This window comes from Perognathus longimembris, chromosome 3, assembly GCF_023159225.1.
Source record: "Perognathus longimembris pacificus isolate PPM17 chromosome 3, ASM2315922v1, whole genome shotgun sequence".
Lineage (NCBI taxonomy): Eukaryota > Metazoa > Chordata > Mammalia > Rodentia > Heteromyidae > Perognathus > Perognathus longimembris.
Genome location: NC_063163.1, coordinates 97088957 through 97109275, shown reverse-complemented (window position 1 = coordinate 97109275; position 20319 = coordinate 97088957). Strand labels below are relative to the sequence as shown.

Sequence of the window (20319 nt, the reverse complement as noted above, 5' to 3'; positions counted from 1 at the left end):
AAATTTGAATACAGGCATATGCGCATGCGGATACACACACACACACACACACACACACACACACACACACACACACATCCTACCACCATCAACAACAAAACAAAACCACACTTCGATTATACCAGATTAGCCGTCACTAAGAAAACAACTACAAATGTTGTTGGGGATGCAGGGAGGAAATGGAGCCCTCACACACCATTGGTGGAGATGTAAACTAGAAAATCTACTACAGAAATCAGGATGGGCAGAGCCACGCCCGGATCCAGTTTCTGGTCCATTTCCCACCAGTTGTCCAGTTCTACATTGTCCATTGTCCAGTTCTGCATTGTGGAGCCTCATCACAGACAGAACCAGACACACACATTTATCTTTCAACAAGTACAAAGGCCTGGGAAAGAAAAAAGGATAACAGAAGCCAATCCACTCTAGTCTCTGGACAAATGAAATTGAGATTAATTTGTGTGGAGGCGCTGCACTCTAAATCAGATGAGAGGAGAATCTGAGGCCTGCTGCAAGTGCATCATTTGGCCCAATGGCTCCTCCTTGCAGGCAGTAGGGAAGCAGAGGCCTGGCTCTCTGCTGCCCTGGAACTCACAGGTGGGAGTGGGCGCCCCCTGCAGGTCATGCATAGAAACCAGGCAACTGCAATTTCTGGCTCATTAGGCAGGATGGTGAAAAAAGAAGAGAGGGACAGGCAACAGGAAGAGACTTGGGCACCCACCTTAAAGTTCCACACATCGTTCAGCTGCTGGCAGAGGTTGAGGTTGAGCTCAGCCACCAGCAGCCCCTCCTGGTTACGTGACAGCCCAGGAGTCCGGCTGCCATCAGGGGCTGCCACATAGCTCGAGCCATAAAAGTAGCCAAAGTCACGATGAGCTTTAAGAAGCAAAGGGGAAGCAATCACCAGCTTATATAGACACAGTGTGGGCTCTGCAGAGGGGCAGGCACACCGAGGGAAGCCAGATAAGGTGCCCACTCCACCCTCCCCAGAGTCCGGCCCAAAGGACTTACCTGCTTCTTCCTGCCTAAATATCTACTATGAGGCTGTAAAGATGACCTTGGCACTCCACTTGGACCTTGAGAAAATTTCTAAATGTCACCCTTAAGAGTTGTTGGCTGGGCTGGGAATGTGATTTAGTGGTAGAGTGCTTGCCTAGCATGCATGAAACCCTGGGTTCGATCCTCAGTACCACATAAACAGAGAAAGCCAGAAGTGCTTCTGTGGCTCAAATGGTAATGTGTTAGTCTTGAGCACAGAGAGACTCAGGAGGGACAGAGCACAGACTCTGAGTTCAAGCCTGAGGACTGGCCAAAAAGAAAAAAAGGAGGTGTTGACCTTTTTCCACCAATATTCGCCACCCACAGCCCCTGAAGGCCAAGGGGCTTCTGGTGTGAGCTGTTTCCCATGCCAGTTCTGTCACATTACCCCCACTCCATGCCTCAGCTCCTTCACTAGTCACAGAGCTAAGAGACACCCCAAGAGGGGTGAAGGGTGTGTACACGCAGGGCCAGGCCTGTAGAGCTAGGACACTCATCCTGCTCCTTTTTTCTTATTTTTCATGTCTAGTATGCTAACTGATGTTGAAAACTGAAAGTCTGGGGTGCCATCTGGGTACTCAAAAGAGGGATGTATCTCAGCACCCTGTGTCCATGTTCCCAGGGGGTGACCCCCCCAGGCAATTAAGACTACCTTAATGAAAAGCCCCCCCCCCATCTCAGCCAGAGAGATGAAACCTGATGGTGTAGATTTCCTGGCAGCAGTATGGTGAGATATCTCAGATCAAAACAAACTGTGTTCTTTAGAAACCCAAGGCAGTCTTTTCTGATTCAAGGGCATTTGTGTAGCTTGCATGGGGAGGAGGCAGGGATGGGGGAAGGTATAAAAGGAGAGAGCCCCCTTATGGGGAGTTCTCACACATTTTCATAGTCCATTTTCATACCAGTTGTAGGAAAAGTATGGAGTCGAATTCAATTTTCATTCGATCCCCTTTGGGCGAATGAGATGGCCACAAGCCCAGGACCGCTGTCCTTACACAGAATTTCTCCCACCACAAACAACAAAGCAGAGGAGTCAGTGTCTCCTCTGAGCTGCCAGGCCTGCAGACTCAGGCTGTGGGGTAGCCCTGCCAGGAGGAAGTCGATGGACCAGAGGAGGGGGGACCCAGCAACACAAGAGTCTATGGAGCCTACCTTTCTTTCCATCTCCAGAAGTAAACTCATTGGGGAAGTGCTCCTGTGAAGGAAAAGCAAGGCAAGAGGAGTCCATGGGTGGCACCACTGTGACATGCGTTCAGGTCACCTGGCCAGACCAGCAGGGGGCATGCTGAGGGCCAGTGAGCTAAGAAATGGTTGGAGTGGGGTGGAAGGATCTGTGGTCTCTGGAAAAATGGAAATTTGTTAAATGCACTAGCAAGCCCTCAGCTTTGGACAGCTAGCAAGGAATTTAAGAAGGCAGCTGGGCTTTGTCAATACAGAATTTATAATGAGGGGAGAAGGGAGGAAAGATAACGAACATCTAGTTCTTAGGACCTTGGAAGGCAAGTTAGGTTGGCTTGGCTAAACCACAGTTTCCCACAGAACCACAGTTCCCAGAGTCAGATTCAGTGTACAAACTCTGGTGGTTATCTTACACAGAATGAGAGTTTGACATCAGGTTAGGGACATTAGTTTGATATCAGGGAAAGGGTTAAATGTAACAAATGCAGTGTTTGCTGGTCTTACCGTTTAGTGCACAAGGTCTACCAATTTGGAGAGAGTAAGGAACTATACACTTGGAAATAAGTGAATGAAAATTGCCAAATCAAGATCCCTCAGAATAATTTTAGTTGAAACAAAACCAGAAAATATCTGGGTGCCAAGGGCTCATGCCTGTAATCTCAGCTACTCAGAGGGCTGAGATCTGAGGATCACAGTTTGAAGTCAGCCTGGACAAGGAAGTGCATGAGACTCTGATCTCAAATTTACCACCAAAAGGTAGCAAGTAGAGCTGTGGCTCAAGTGGTACAGCACCAGCCTTGGGTCACAAAACTCAGGTCAGTGCCCAAGCCCCAGGCTCAGGGACAGAGCCGAGGCCCTGAGTTCAAGCCCCAGGACTGGCACAAAAAGAAAGAACAAAAAGAAGAGAGAAACAAAACAGTACCAGATGAAGCCAGTTTCCCCCTTCTGAGACCAGCAATGGTGGCATGCATACACAGAGAACAGGAGACAGCTGTGAGTGTCCTCACACGGCCACAGAACAGTGGCTACTTCCTCAACCAGATCTCAGAGACTTACCTCGCCCACATGGTTAATGGCACAAGTGAAACAGTGGTTGCCAATGGCTGCGTTTCTGGCCTTGATTGGCCACAGTGACTCACTGTAAGAGGAACAGGAGATGTTTTGACTTGTCTGGCAACATCTTTTATTTATTTGTTGGTTGGTTGGTTTTTTGCCACTCCTGGGGCTTGAACTTAGGGGCTTGTCTCTGTCTCTGAGCCTCTTGGTGCTCAAGGCTAGCACACTCTACTACTTGAGCCACAGTGCCATTTCTGGATTTTTCTGAGTAGTTTATTGGAGATAAAAGTCTCATGGACTTTCTTGCCTAGGCTGGCTTCGAACTGTGATCCTCAGATCTCAGCCTCATGAGTAGCTAGGATTACAGGTGTGTCCCACTGGCTCCTGGCTTGGCTACATCTTTTAATTTTCCCAGGCTTCTGTTATGACCTTGAATTGTCTTTATAATGATGCTCTTTTTTAGTGGCAATAACCAACTCATGGAAGAAATGGGCTGAAATTTACTTAACCCTGACTTTTCTCTCCATGACAGCTTTCCTGTTATAAATAATTGTTGCAAATGTTTTCACCTATACAGCCTCATCCTCCTTTTTTACATCACTTCCTCAATCTACAAACAGTTCAAGAAGGATTCGTATCAGGTCAAAGGGCATGACCACTGTAAGAGCTCAAAAAACTACAGCTAGGGCTGGGAATGTGGCTTAGTGGTAGAGTGCTTGCCTGGCATGCATGAAGCCCTGGGTTCAATTCCTCAGTACCACGTACACAGAAAAGGCCAGAAGTGGCTCTGTGGCTCAAGTGGCAGAGTGCTAGCCTTGAGCAAAAAGAAGCCAGGGACAGTGCTCAGGCCCTGAGTTCAAGCCCCAGGACTGGCAACAAAAACAAAAAACAAAAGCTGAAGGCTAGATGATTCTTGGCTAAGGAAGATAAATCAATTATTTTTAATAAGTTTAGTAGGCTGCAGAGAACCTAAGAAGTTATGTGTATATTACATTCAGTAGGTCCAGTTTGCTTGAGTAGGGTTAATAAAACCCTAAGCAAGCAGGTGGAGGGAAGGCCTTTGTGGGCATGAAAGGATATAGCTGCCTGGACCCGTAGCAACAGCTTTTTTTCTGCCCAGAAACCAGTTCATACCCAGGTTCCAGGCTGCCAGTTCTACTATGGAGCTCTGGGAATGTTTACATATAGCTAGAAGAAGGAGAAGGCTCTAGCTTGCAGCCCCAAAAGGACTGGGCAGGCCTGGTGCGTAAAAGATCGAGGATCTTCTTGCCTTGCAATTACCAAGTATGGCTGTTGCTTATTGTTGTTCAAGCCACTAGGAGAGCCTAGTATATTCTCTGAGGTAAAATCTAAGGCCTGATTTTCTCTGCGTACTTATCAGTATCCTAGACCCAAACCAGATCTACGGGTACACAGACAGGGCAGTGGCCCTCAGGTAAGAGAGGAAGGGCCTGTGTTTTGGCTCACAGACCTGCCTTACAAACACTAAGTGCAGGGAAGACGCCATTCTTGAGAACAGGACATCTTGTTTAAATAAAAAGATCATCTAAACATCACATTCTCAGAGACAAGCGTTGGACACCAGAGCACTCGGAGGTGTCCAGCACACCTCCCCTGGCCGTCCCCACCTCAGCACAGGAAATGGCTCTGCCAAAACCTGGGCACCAGGACCACAGTGCCCAAGCCAGCACCAAGTGCTGCAGGCATCACGCCTGGAAGGAAGGGAATCCAGGAGGGAAATATTGGCATATAAATTCCCAGAGATCTGTTACCTGTTAGGAGGCAAAGCTGGAAACCACTCAAGTGCTCAGCCTTAAGGGAAGAGCCAAGTGAACAAGCATGGTCTTGTGGCACTATCTCAGCTTGCTTGCTACCTGTATTAAATGAGGGGCTCAGGGAGTCCTGCCCAGGGGCACGGGGGCTGCCAGAGCCTAGGCTGCTTTCAACGTGATCCTCATGACTTCTGAGTGCAGAGATTACAGGTGTGTACCACTGTGTATAGCTCCAATTTATATAATAACAAATCCCCTCTTGAGACATGGAAATGAATCCACTATTAGGGTAGAATGCTCAGCTCTTAGAGGCCCTACCTCATAACACCTATAACAGGGGTAGGGGTCAAGTTTCTAACACCTCAACTTTGGGGAATACGTTCAAGTCATAGCAGGCACTAAATTCCTTTGGTCTCAAGAACATCAGGAGCTGGTGACCATAAAGGCGAGCAGCCCCAGCTGTTCACGTGTCCTCCATTCTAACTGGTCCATCATTGCCTCTAGCTTTGATGGCAGTGGAGAAGGAAAGGTATATTTGGATGGCAGCACTAGGAGCTATGTTCAAGGAGGTCCTGTTCCTGCTTAACGCTGACAAGTGTCCTTCCAGTACCAGCCCTCATTCACACCCTCCCACCAGCCTTCGTTCAGGCTTATCCACTGCAATAGCTTCCCGTACAATTTCCTATCTGCTTTATCCATAGCAAAGAATCAACAACCTGATGAATGAGAGATTTTTATTCTGTTATCCTAAGAATACCAATGTTTAGAATAGAAACTCAGTATTGATAAAAATCACTATGACTACAGCTCTGCCTAAAACACCTTTAAATACATGTATAAAGTCTGAAAGAGAACACAGAGAAATGAAAGGAGTGGTGCTTTTGTTAGAAGTGAGAATAAAGATAAATTACCATCTGTCACCTCTTTGAATGTTACTGAGTTTTTCTGGTAACAGATTTATTAAAACACAAGGATAAAACTCACTCTTTTAAGTGTGCGCTTAAGTGGTTTTTAACATATTCACAGAGTTGAGCAAATATCACAATCTAATTTTGGGACCTTTTTCATCACCCCAAACCAAAAGCTCCTTCCCTCACAACTGTGAATTCTCCCTTGGGAACCCTGAATTTGCTTTATGTCTGGACAGTTCACTTGGGATCATATCACATGTATTATGAGGTTTTTATTTTAAAAATGAAAAAAAATCTGCACTGAGGAGACAGGCAATGTATCAAGGTTTATGTAGAATTAAGCAAATGGGAAGTGGGGCAGGCAAAGCTGTGAGCGTGCGCTCTGCCTCTTGCCAGATTTACTATGGCTAGCCATGCATGTGTGGCTCATCCCTATAATCCTAGCTACTCAGGAAGCTGAGATTTGAGGGTCGTGGTTCAAAGCCAGCCTGGGCAGGAAAGTCTGTGAGACTCTTAGAGCCAATTAACCACCAAGAAGCCAGAATTAAAACCTTAAGGGAGGTATGTGGCTTAGTGGTAGAGTGCTTGCCCAGCATGCATGAAGCCCTGAGTTCAATTCCTCAGTACCACATACACAGAAAAAGCCAGAAGTAGTGCTCTGGCTCAAGTTCTAGAATGTTAGCCTTGAACAAAAGAAGCTCAGGGACAGTGCCCAGGCCCTGAGTTCAAGCCCCAGAACTAGCAAAAACAAACAAACAACAACAAAACCCTAAGGGACAGCACCCAAGTTCTGAGTTCAAGTCCCAGTACTGGCACGAAAAAAATAATAATCACACTCTGGGCTGCAGCAACCTTACTTGACAAAAGCACTAAGGGCTCTTTTAGCTCCGAAGCACTACAAACTTAAGTGAAAGTACACTTTTTTTTAAAAGTAGCAAACAGTTTTATCTAATCTCACCTGTTAAAACAAGCACCAGGCAGGTTCATTTTCCACAGTGTGAGGCCTCTCACTTGACAGCTGTGCACTGTGACCCCCAGGTCGGCAGCTGCTACCCCAGGAACAGTGAATGTCTTACCATCTGACAGAACCTGGTGGTGAACCCATCCTCGGCCGACTCAGCAAATTCTGTCCAAGGGAGCTTCTCTCTTGTACAGAAGGCAAAGGGCATTGCTGCAAGGAGAGAGGTTCGAGTCACACCACACATGGCCTGTGCCGGTTCTAATCAGCCCAGCAGCAGGAGGTTACCATAGGGACCCTCCCCCTCCCAGGATGGAGGAAATAAGACATAAGAAAACCCATTCAGGGCTGGGAATATGGCCTAGTGGCAAGAGCGCTTGCCTCATATACATGAAGCCCTGGGTTCAATTCCCCAGCACCACATATATAGAAAATGGCCAGAAGTGGCGCTGTGGCTCAAGTGGCAGGGTGCTAGCCTTGAGCAAAAAGAAGCCAGGGACAGTGCTCAGGCCCTGAGTCCAAGCCCCAGGACTGGCCAAAGACAAAACAAACAAACAAACAAACAAACAAATAAATAAAAAGAAAAAGAAAACCCATTCAATGACTCCACAAGAACTTTGAGAACTGATGGATAGGATGAGCATGTGCAAGGATGAATGTAAATTCTCAGGATCTGTGGCTAGACCCAACCAGGAAGTTTTAATTCAGTAGGAAATTTTATTAAATACAACTCTGTGTGGGGTGTGTGTGTGTGTGTGTGTGTGTGTTGTGTACATGACATTGGGGACTAAAGACAGAGCCTTACACATGGTTAGACAAGTTCTCTCTTCTACTTTTCTTTCACTATTAATCTGAAGTTTCATTGACCAACTTGGGAAGTGGGGAATGTTAGCAAATAGACTTAGTTTCCAAACATAAACCCACTGTCTTTCTTTTTTTAATTATTTATTTCTTTATTGCCAAAGTGATGTGCAGAGCGGTTACAGTTTCATATGTAAGGCAGTGCGTACATTTCTTATAAACCCACTGTCTTTCATTTGCTTTCTCCTCAGGAAATGTTTAGGTATATTGGTCATCCTCACCTTTCCTGGGCTCAAAATGACAGTTTCCCTGACAGCAGGGAGAGAAGAATGCACTGGGGAGTGCATACGGGACTTCCAGCTGTGTGTGTAATGTTGCTTTGTTACAGTCTGGGACACATTTAGAGCACTGCAAGAAGTGCAGTTACATAGAAGTGTAAGGACAAAGGGTGAACAAATGCAGCCGTGGTACTCACTTGACACTATGTTGAAAATGAACCGTACGAGACAGGAAGGAAAAACTGGGAGACAGTAAGCGAAAGGATGACATTGTCCAAAAAGAAATGTAGTCTTTACCTGACTTATGTAACTATAACCTCTCTGTACATTACCTTTATAATAACAGTAAAAAAATAAAAAAGGGCAGTTATCTTTACTGTCAGTGTGCTGTTTGAAGAAGAATCTCATTGTGATTTAATGTCAAGCTTAGGCTGGGAATGTAGCCAGCCAAAATGAGTGCTGGGGCACTTCCCATGTGTACTCCAGCTCAGAGGTTCAATCCCAAGCACTACAAATATATAGAAATAAGGAAATAAGTTTCTCCTACCAGTAATAAGGTGGAGCGCCTCACTACAAGTTCACTCACCATTCCGGATTCAACTGTCTCTGTGAAAACATGTTTCTTTTTTTTTTTTTTTTTTCTCAAGGCTAGCACTCTGCCACTTGAGCCACAACACCACTTCTGGTCGTTTTCTATATATATGTGGTGCTGAGGAATCAATCTAGGGCTTCATGTATACGAGGCAAACACCCTTGCCACTAGGCCATATTCCTAGCTGGAAACATGTTTATTTAAACCTATGTAAAATGCCATCATGTGTAGTTACTGTTACGTAATAAGAAAATGCCTATTAGATTACTATAAGCCCATGGACACCATTAGTGGAAAGCCTTTGGGTAGCTTTCCCCTTGAAGACAGCTTTTTGATCCATCCTAAAGGGTCTCACCCCCTAGTTAGCAAATGGAACTTTAGATCAACAGTGGGAGAGAAGCAGAAGGAAAGATGGAAATATCAGCAAGAAGTGAGAAGAAGGAAGAGATAAGAACCAGGAGAGAAAGAAGAGCTGGAGATGAAAACTAGGAGGAAATAGTGAAAACAGGGAAGAGACATCTCAAGTCACCCTTCCAGGTGAGAAAAATTTGTTGATGTGACAAATGTTAGTTTAAATATCAAAATTTACTGCCGGGTACTGGTGGCTCACGTCTATAATCCTAGCTACTCAAGAAGCTGAGATCCGAGGATCATAGTTCAAAGCCAGCCCCGGGCAGGAAAGTCCGTGAGATTTATCTCCAATGAACCACCAGAAAACCATAAGTGGCACATTTTTCAAAGCAAAAATAGTAGAACCAATTCTAACACATAATCATTTAAGTTAATGTACCATTTAAAATTTCAAGCCTAGGGACTGGGATGGTCTGTGAAGAAAGGGAGTTCAGGAGACAGGCCTGATGAGACCAAGGAGGAAGCTCCCTACAGGAGGAACACCTAAGGAAACTGGGTCTCACATGGGTGACCCCCAGGGCCCTGTCCTCTGCTGCTCCTGCTGAGGGGTCTGGTACCATACCTGGTCCTCAGTGGGCTCCATGATGGGACCAAGGATTCAGATCAAAGATCCATCCAACACTGTAGTTTATTAACTACACTGTAGTTTATTAATAAGCCCTAGAGGCTTATTTAGAAAACCTTCTACCCAGGTGACCACTGGTCAGGCAGCAAATGCCTCCTGACACCTGTGGCATGCCCAGGGCCCCAGGTGAACCCCCAGAGGCACAGTTCATGGCCCCGGCCAGGAAGGGCTTACCATGTAAGGAGGAGATGATTATGAAATACTCAGAGAACACCTCAAAAAAGAACCTGACAGCCATTATCTAAGAATAATATTTCTCTCCTACTTTAAATCGCTTTCTTAGAGACATTTCTTTCAAAATCACAGCCCTGTCAGCCCAAGCCCCCTGTTGCCGCCCCCTGCCAAGTGCTTTCCCTGTGACAGCCCTGACAGCTGAGAGCTGGGCTCCACCCCTGACGAGCAGCCTGCTTCCCAAACAGTCAAGGCTGCCTTTCCCGCTGGCAGTTAGAAATAGCACCAGTGCCCACACCTTGCCTCCCCTGGCTGTGACTGCCTGTCAGTCCTCCCACCCTTGGGTGGAAGGCCCCTCTTGTGGGCCACAGTCCTGGACAAGTCATTCATGGTGGACAGAGTCATACAGCTTCCTCTTCAGAAGCTACAACCAGGGCAGTCATGGGGAGAAGCAGAAAGGCTGGTGGCCCTGGGACAGGACTCACCTGGGAGAGGCCTGTGTTCTCAGTCCAGGAAAATGTCAGGTAGAACAAGCCTGGTGGAACCCATCACACTGGAGACATCTTTCTTCCCCCATGGGCCATCTGTCCTTTCTCTATCATCATTAGCCCCTTTATCCCACAGTTCTCCCTATCGTTCACCCTTTATCTATGTGGAGCTCTGCCTCTGTCCCTGCCCGCCCTGAGGCCGTTCACTCACTCTCCTCAGCTCCCTGAACCTTTGTTCTTGTAGGAGCCAAGCAGGCCAGACTGTCCCATCTTCTAGGTCAAGCAGCCTTTCATGCTCTACCTCTCCTCAGTGGCTTCCTCTATTTTTCCTCGTGCATAAAAATCTCTTTTTCCTATTGTTATCCTAAGTATTCTGACCCACTGGACCAAAGACATGCAAACGGACACTCAAGGTGTACCCTTACTGACATAATAAACCTATGCTGGGCCCACCAAGGCCTGGCATGGGAGATGAAGTAGCAAACAATGATGGACTGAATGTATGTGTCCCTCCTCCCAGCCCTCCCAAAAGGTCACGATGAAACCCTCACCACCAAGAGGCCCAAGAAGCCTCCACAAATTTAGATTCCTGAAAGATTATGCAATTATTCATCCATCTAACTTCATTTTCTCCCCCTATTATCTGTCCTTTTTCAAGTGGCTCTGACCTTCCATTTTATTTTAAACATCAAGTCTGGTTGATAAATATCTTGAGAAGCAAACAGAGGTTACTCTTTTCTAGGACCACAGGCCTGATAGATAAACATCCTGTGAAGCAAGCGGAATTGGTCCTGGAGATGCAGTAATATCCTTGGCATTGGTAGGACTCTGTTTTAGGTGAAACCCCTCAACTCTTGCCTTGGTTTCTTCCCTGCTATTTAATCACGAAGGTGCTGTTAGCACACTGAAGATAACCCTTAGACCTGTCCTCTCTGTGTGGCCACACTAAAATGATAGTTCCTTTTCTTACTTCATCATCAACCTTTCCACATGATTTCCTTCTTGGGAAAAGTGGCTGAGCCTGAGTCACTGGGACCCTCATAGTGTGGGCTTCTGCCTTGGACCTCTGATGACAAACCTAATGTGCCATCTGGGAGGACACAGCTGTACTGATGGGGCAGGGATTGCCACGGACTGCTGGGCCACCGTGGCCCCAAGAGTGAGAGAGGAAGATCTATGCAGGTGTGGAAATTACCCTCATGTGGGGGGCTATTTTCCTTCCATTTCAGATCTCCATTGGTTGACTCCACCCCCCACCCCCCTCCGCCTTTGGTGAAGTGGAGAAATTAACCCTTGAATTCACAGGTGCAGTTTAAACCTTGTTCTTTTCCTATTTCCTTTTTATTTGAGCTTTTTAAGTCTATTAGAGGTTGAAGCCATTAATCTTAATTGGGAAATTTGAAAATTTCTGAATTTGTGGTATTGAACAGTGAAAAGAGATGGGAGATAAATAGAAGAACCAGGGACTTAGAGAGTGAGGACATTTCTGCATTCATCTGTAACTAAACAAGCCACTGAAAAAGAAGCCTAGTTTACTGATTCACCAATAGTTATAAAGTATGTCTAAGAAAAGGATCTAATATTATAATGTGAAATGGCCTGACTGGGTACTGGTAACTCATGCCTATAATCCTAGCTACTCAGGACGCTGAGATCTGAAGATCAAAGACACCCAGGGCAGGAAAGTCGGTGAGACTCTTATCTCTAATAAACTACTCAGGAAAAAGCCAGAAGTGGTGCTGTGGCTCAAGTGGTAGAGCACTAGCCTTAAGCACAAAGAGACTCAGGGACAACATCCAGGCCCTGAGTTAAAGCCCCAGATATGGGAAAAAGAAAAAGAAAGAAAGAAAGAAAGAAAGAAAGAAAGAAAGAAAGAAAGAAAGAAAGAAAGAAGAAAAAAATGGCACATTCAGAAAAAAAGGATGGCCTTTGAATGGGTCATTGCATTACCAAATTATTTTACAGCTGTGGTTGTAATGCCAACTATCAGGGCTGAAATACCATATGCTTAATTATTTATGTTTTTACATAATCAAAACTCCTCTAAAGAATGGACTAAGGCCAGGTGCCGGTGGCTCACATCTATAATCCTAGCTACTCAGGAAACTGAGATCTGAGGACTGCAGTTCAATGCCAGCACAGGCAGGAAAGTCCGTGAGACTCTTATCTCCAATTAATCACCAGAAAACCAGAAGTGGCACTGTGGCTCAAGTGGTGAAGAGTTAAAGTAAACCCCATTTTCAGGCAGCCCCCGTTTTGTTGTCTGTTTAAACTTTGAGTAACCCAGGCCACCAATTATCCCGGCTAGCAGGACAAGCTTATTAGGGCCCAGCCGGTCAGGAAACTCCCTGCTTAACTCTAACCGCCTGTGAATGCTTAACTCTAACCGCCTCGGAATGCCTTGAGCCCTGAGCCAATCAGATTTGTAACCATATCTTAATCTTGCTAGAACACCTGAAATCTCAGCTCGGAGCCTTCCTCCTAACCTCCGCTGTGTCGGTGGGTAGGACGAGGCCCGACCTGCAGCTCGCCTGAATAAAGCCTTACTTTTGCATTTCGGAACATCTGGCTCTTGGTGGTCTTCTTGGTGGGCTTCTCGTGACTTGGGCATAACAGTTGGGGGCTCGTCCGGGATGGCCCCAGAGACTCCCCAAAACCACAGACTCCGAAGGTAAGAAAACAGCGATGTTCATTTGTCTTGTCCTGTCATTTGTCTGTTTTGCTTCCTTCTTGAGGATGGCCGTTTCGACTTGTATTTCTTTTTTTGGCCAGTCCTGGGGCTTGGACTCAGGGCCTGAGCTCTGTCCCTGGCTTCTTCCTGCTCAAGGCTAGCACTCTGCCACTTGAGCCACAGCACCACTTCTGGCCATTTTCTATATATGTGGTGCTGGGGAATTAAACCCAGGGCCTCATGTGTACAAGAAAAGCACTCTTGCCACTGGTCAGGGAAAAGCTTTTACAAACTAGAATGTTAAAAGGCTACACTGCGATAGCCCAAAAAGAAGTCTGTATAGTTGAAAGTTAAAATGTTGAATGTAATTTCCAGCTTGGAGTAAAGCTCCTAATGGACATCTGATCCTTCAGCCCCTTGGTAAAGTAGACTAAGGTTATAGGTTCCTGGCTAGGTAAGGTCAACATCCCTGAGTCAGTCTGAAGAAGTTATAGAAGATGGATGATCTTTGCCCATCAGCCCCCTTTTTAGGACCAAGGGACCAGAGTTGTTTTGGGGAAGAGGAGGCAGGATAAACTAGAGGCATGGAAAACAGAGGTAACAGTATACAGAGACTGCACTTGTGAGAAATGGTTAAAGGCCAAGCCTTCTATGTTGGCTTTAAAAAAAAAATCCTAGCCTTATTGGAAATACCTGATTTAATTTATTGCCCTGGCAAAATGACCCAAGGGCCATTGATTGCCTAAAGCTGTCTTGACTTTCAGTGATGTGCCAGCCTACAAAAGCTAATGTGCTTAAGAAGGAATCAGGAAAATACTAGGAAATTTAACTAAAGTTAGGCTTTAGGTTAACTTAGGTTAAGCTTCTCTAACCAGTCTATGGAGAAAGTTGCAGGTAACCCAGAGGAAGGTGTGACATTCTACTGGAACCACTGGGAGCCACTGCTGCCTGACACCACCATGGCCCCTGCCCATTCCATTTGAGTGAGTATCAAGGACAGTCTAACAGTCATCTGGAAGAATCTACATCTTCAGATGGGACTCTATCACACACAGCTAGCTGATTTCTGCTGGAAAGTGCTTTGGATCTGCTAAAACTTAATTGGGGGGGCATTCTTGAGTTGACTGGAGTTAAATTAAGAAAATTGGATATTGTAAGAAATTTTCAAGCAGACTGACATGCTGCTAAATTCAAAGCATGTATGACAGGCTGGAGAATCACTTCCAGGCAATGCCTGGGGTGGGAGGTGTGTCCAAGAGCATTAAAATGTGTCCAGATGGATTAGGGTGTGACCTCAGAAGAGAGGGAGGTAACTGCCATCAGGTGTGCCAGGTACCAAGGTAACTGGACAGAGATTTAAACTGCTGGGGGCATCTTCATGGAGCCCTACTGGGGGTGGATCTTACAGATGCCACTGGCCAACCTTAGGCACTTAGAGGCACTGGAAACTGGAGAAATCCACTCTAAAATAGTAACTCATGATAGTTGGCTCTGGTCTGGCTTCTTAGGAGCAGCAGTCCCATCGGACTGACCCTTGCCCCGTCTTTATTTTCCCCAATAGCCTGTGGGTGGAGCCACAGTAAATTGCCTTGATGTAGTTGGGATAAACCGGATTCTACAAACTAGAGAAAAAGAAAATGTAGACAGTTTAAAACTCTAGCAGCAAAGAAGGCCCAGGAAATGTAAAGAGGAAAGTTAGTATAGAAAGCCTTGGAGAAAGGGATAGAGAAAACAAAATGGTTTCCTCTGGATAAGAAAGGGATTTAAAAAGTCAATTGTCACAGAATGTTCCAGTACGTCGCTGATGGTCTGAGTCAGTAGAAGAGGGCATGAAAGGGGATAAGGAAAGACTTTAGAAAGAGAATTGGGGAAGACAAGTGATTCCCTTTATATTAGAAAAAGAAAGACAATCCCTAGAAAGTTTGAGTATGTAAAAAATGGTATCAGTATGTCTTAAAATTACAGCATATGAGTAAAGTTGCTATGTATCAAATTGGCTATAATATAAATAGGGTCAGAATTGGGGCTTTGGTGTAAAACTATGTTTATCTGTACCTGCATCTGCAGGGCTAAGGGACTTGTATGATATCATCTACGTTATTCCTAACTTGCAATCACATTTGTTATGAGCTTTTATCGCCCCCCTCAGAGCCCTATAGCAAGTCCACCAAGAGATCTGGCTCAAGCTAAAGGCCCTTTATGAGACTGGACCTCCTCCTGAGCCACACCCGCTACCAACTGAGTAAAGCGCCACCAACAACTTATGGTATTGCAGGCACAATACCAACCTGTCCTTACCAATTCTCAGTCAGAATCAAACTAATAAGCAAGGAGAACCATGATTGGTTCTCGAGTTACCTATCAGAACGGGAGAATGAAGAGTTAAAGTAAACCCCATTTTCAGGCAGCCCCCATTTTGTTTTCTGTTTAAACTTTGAGTAACCCAGGCCACCAATTGTCCCGACTAGCAGGACAAGCTTATTAGGGCCCAGCCGGTCAGGAAACTCCCTGCTTAACTCTAACTGCCTGGGAATGCTTAACTCTAACCCCCGGCATGCCTTGAGCCCTGAGCCAATCAGATCTGTACCCATATCTTAATCTTGCTTGAACACCTGATTGCTGTAACTTGGTTTTTTGCCTGTATAAGCTCTGTGAAATTTCAGCTCAGGGCCTTTCTCCTAACCTCCGCTGTGTCAGTGGGTAGGACAAGGCCCACCTGCAGCTCGCCTGAATAAAGCCTTGCTTTTGCATTTCGGAACGTCTGGCTCTTGGTGGTCTTCTTGGTGGTCTTCTCACGACTTGGGCATAACAGTGGTAGAGCACTGGCCTTGAGCTGAAGAGCTCTGGGACAGCTCCCAGGCCCAGAGTTCAAGTCCCATAACCATTAAAAAAGAATGGACTAAACTCGGCCTCGCCTCAGAGGATCTCAGATGTGGTAAAGATGTGGAATAGAATGTTGCTGCTTTAAATCCAAAGGCTCCTTCTGTTCCTTCACAGTCCTCTATCTGCTTCAACTGCACTTCAACCAGCCCTCCATCCAGACAATGTAGCCAGAACCATAGGACATCAGGAAAGGCCACTCCCCCAGGATGCAGTTGTGAGACCCAAACAGTCTTCCCTATAAGACACTCATCAGGGCACCCTGTTAGGCTAGAACAGGGCAATTCCCACTAAGATAATATGGGAATGCTATATGCTGAGGGTCAACCAACTGGTTATTTATGGACCTGCACCCATTTTCACCTTTTTTGGGGGGGTGGGGTTCCAGTACTAGGGCTAGAACTCAGGGCCTTCCGGTGTTGATAAGCTTCTTTGCACACAACTGTGCTCTACCATGCCTCCAATTTTGGAGGTAATGAACTATGCCTTCAGTTCCATTTTCTGACTTGTTTAACAGAAGAATTTTAATCCTCTTTACCCCATGATGACCTTCAGAAGATGGTGGATCTCTTTTTTTAAGCATCTTTGCCACCCACTGTCCCACTTGGGTAGATACAGACTCTGTTTAATAGAACGTTAACTGCTACTGAGAGATTCTCTCTCTCTCTCTCTCTCTCTCTCTCTCTCTCTCTCTCTCTCTATCTATCTATCTATCTATCTATCTCTCTCTCTTCTGTCCTAGAGCTTGAACTCAGGACCTGGGTGCTGTCCTTGAGCTTTTTTGCTCAAAGCTAGTGCTCTACCACTTGAGCCACTGCTCCAATTATCAGTTTTCTGGTGGCCAAGTGAAGTCTTGTGGACTTCTCCTCTAGGGCTGGCTTTGAATAGTTATCCTCAGATCTCAGCCTCCTGAGTAGCTAGAATTACAGATGTGAGCCACTGGTGCCTGGTGAGATGTCTCATTTTTAAATAAGGCTAGTGAGGAGTCTCAGATCCTTCATCTAGGCAGCTCCCTAAATTTTGAATCCAGCAGACATAATAACAACAATAGAACTGAAGTGAAATCTAATAATGATAGAACATGAGTAGATTACTATCATAAAATATATCCTGGAAGGGCTCAACTGAGAAAACCTAAGCCAAATAGCTTAAATAAAATACAACAGCTACATACAGCAGGGATCCATGGGAGACCCTTCAGTTTGGCTTAAAAGAGTGTATCAGTCTTTTGTTGTTGTTGGTGGTGGTCATGGGGCTTGAACTCTGGGCCTGGGCACTGTCCCTGAGCTCTTCAGCTCAGAGCTAGCGCTCTACCAGTTGAGCCACAGCACCACTTCCAGTTTTCTGAGTGGTTTATTGGAGATAAGAGTCTCACAGACTCTTCTACCTGGGCTGGCTTTGAATTACAATCCTCAGATCTCAGCCTCCTGGGTAGCTAGGATTACAGGTATGAGCTACCAGCGTCTGGCAATGTGTAACAGTTTTACAGACAACATATTAAATTAGACCCACAAGTCCATCAGAATGACAAAAATGGTCAATATGAACTTTAGTGAATGGAGTATTCTTGACACTAGGTACAAACTTCAGAAGACTGAAGGAGGCAAAATTTAAAAGACTGAAAGACTTATGGGAATACGTCTTTCCTGGTTGGTGACTATAGACTACAAGGTTAGTACTGACTAGGAAATTAAAAAGGCAATTAAAAAGTCACCAATTTCATTCAAAGCATTCACAAAGGCTGGGAATATGGCCTAGTGGCAAAGTGCTTGAAGTGCATGAAGCCCTGGGTTCGATTCCTCAGCATCACATATATAGAAAATGGCCAGAAGTGGCGCTGTGGCTCAAGTGGCAGAGTGCTAGCCTTGAGCAAAAAAGAAGCCAGGGACAGTGCTCAAGCCCTGAGTTCAAGGCCTAGGACTGGCAAAAAACAAAACAAAACAAAAAACACAGAAAACAAAGCATTCACAAAATTTAGAGCTATGGCTTGGTAAAAATAATTAGCCAAGATAAGAGAGTAGGAAAAACAAAGGTTTCTTAGTCCCACACTAAAAGAAGTGTGAGACCTTGAGTTCAGACCCCAGTACAGCAGAGAGAGAGAGAGAGAGAGAGAGAGAGAGAGAGAGAGAGAGAGAGAGAGAGAGAGAGAAAGAGAGAGAGAGAGAGAGAGAGAGAGAACACCATCATTTTTGGCTCAATTTAAACAATAAAAAAGTTTACAGGGGCTGGGAATATAGCCTAGTGGTAAAGTGTTTGTCTCGTATACATGAAGCCCTGGGTTCGATTCCTCAGCACCACATATATAGAAAAAAGCCAGAAGTGGAGCTGTGGCTCAAGTGGTAGACTGCTAGCCTTGATCAAAAAGAAGCTAGGGACAGTGCTCAGGCCCTGAGTCCACTCCCCAGGACTGGCAACAAAAACAAAAAACAAATAAAAAAGTTTACAAGTATCTCTTAGGCTGGTTTACCTGGAATCCATTAAATTTAAATTTGTTTTATAGGCATTAATGTTCAAATGCTCAGATTGCTATTGCTAAAAGGTATAGAGCTGAGAATGTGGCTTAGTGGTAGAGTGCTTGCCTAGCATGCATGAAGCCCTGGGTTCAATTCCTCAACCACATAAACAGAAAAAGCTGGGAGTGGCGCTGTGGCTCAAGAGGTAGAGTGCTAGCCTTGAGCAAAAAGAAGCCAGGGCCTGAGTCCAAGCCCCAGGACTGGCAACAAAAAACAAAACAAATAAACAAAAAGGTAGCTCATTTGGTAATAAGTACTTGTAGGTGTCAAGTGTCATCCTCAATGAACTCAACTACAAATGCTCCAAAAAAAGATTCAAACTGCAAAGACAAAAGACCTAGAATCGCGTTGGTGAAAATTTGAAAGAGCAGTCTAGTTATTTTTATTGCATGCAGCATTTTGGAATAATTATGATTGACAGCATTATGTTAGAACCATCAAACAGCCCTCATTACAGTCTGGAACACAGGGACATAAGCCTGCAAAGGGATAGGTTCAATCGCAATTTTAATTTGGATGGCACCAACTTGGTAAAGTGTGTTCTTAAACTTTGCATTTTTGGAGACCTATATATGTGAGGAACATAAACATCGTCATGTGAACAAGTGACACAACATGACAGCCCCATTCTGGTGGCTGGTAGTGGTGGTGGTGGTACCAGGAGCATTTGCCTGCTGAGTCCTAGAGGGTTTGTGTGAACTGGCAAGATTTTACCAAAGAGCTTTCAGATGGAATAGGGAGCCACATTAAATGTGACACGCAAACACAAAATGTTTTGTTTGGGGTCACAGACGGCTAGGCCAGTGGAATCGGTAGTAAGCTCTCCCAAACTAAATAGTGCTTGTCCGAATACTATTAATAGGGCATCATTCCAGGGGTTTGGGGAAGTGCGCCACACACATTTAGCATCTCTCCTGCTCATCTGGATCCTGTAAGAGGAATGTGAGGGCCCAAGACATGAGGGACCTTGGGACATCAGGAGGAATTGCAGCAAAAAAAAGTCTGAGTTGGAGGCAGGCATTGGTGGCTCACGCCTGTAATCCTAGCTACTCGGGAGGCTGAGATCTGAGGATCACAGTTCAGAGCCACTTCAAACAGAAAAGTCTGTTAGACTCTTATCTCCAATTAACCACCAGAAAACCAGACATGGAGCTGTGGCTCAAGTGGTAGAGCATTAGCCTTGAGCTGAAAGCTCAAGGATAGGGCCAAGGCCCAGAGTTCAAGCCCTACAACCAAAAAAAAAAAAAAAAAAAACAACCCCAAAGACTGAGTTGGCCAAGTGCCAGGGGCACATGTCAGTAATCTTCTCACCTGTATAATCCTAGCTACTTAGAAGGCTGAAATCTAAGAATTGAAGTTGGAAGCCAGCCCAGGGAGACTAATCTGAGAGCCTCTTATCTCCAATTACCTAGCAAAAAGTCAGAAGTGGAGATGTGGCCCAAGTGGTAGAGCACCAGCTGTGAGTGCAAGAGTATGATTCCCTGGTCAATAGAGGCTTGCTAGGTGCTGGTGGCTTACACCTGGGACCCTAGCTACTTGAGGAGGATGGATCTGTGGATCGTGGTTTAAAGCCAGCCCAGGGCAGAAAAGTCCAAGATACTTTTATCTCCAATTAACTACTAAAAACCCAGAAGTGGAACTATGGTTCAAGTGATAAGAGTTCTAGCCTTAAGCAAAAAAGTTCAAGGACAGCACTAGGCCGAGTTCAAGCCCCAGAACTCACACTAGATGGATGGATGAATGGATGGATGGATGCAAATTCCCTTCCCTAGAAACTAGCCTAGGAAGGCAGAAAGCTCAACTCAAACCGTTTCTCAGTGGCTCCGCTACAGGGGCAGTGGAAGGTAAAACAGAGCATGAATACATTGGGAATGAACTCCAGGATCATCCAGCCCCTCTTTGGGTGTGAAAAGCATTTTTTTTTTCAAAATGCCAAGGTAGGGGCTGGGAATATGGCCTAGTGGTAAAGTACTTG

General features: G+C 45.5%; 1 protein-coding gene across 2 annotated transcripts in view; it reads right to left on the bottom strand.

Annotated features, from left to right (window-relative positions):
* Positions 1–505: 505 nt before the first annotated feature.
* Positions 506–20319, bottom strand: part of Upb1 (beta-ureidopropionase 1) — an 87459-nt gene continuing 67645 nt past the window's right edge. For both annotated transcript variants that reach the window (XM_048343531.1, XM_048343533.1), the window contains 2 exons: positions 2191–2233; positions 506–876 (listed from right to left, as the gene is read on the bottom strand). In XM_048343531.1, the coding sequence (XP_048199488.1) occupies positions 521–876; positions 2191–2233 (399 nt within the window). In that variant the 3' untranslated portion in view covers positions 506–520. The remainder of the gene's footprint in view (positions 877–2190; positions 2234–20319) is intronic.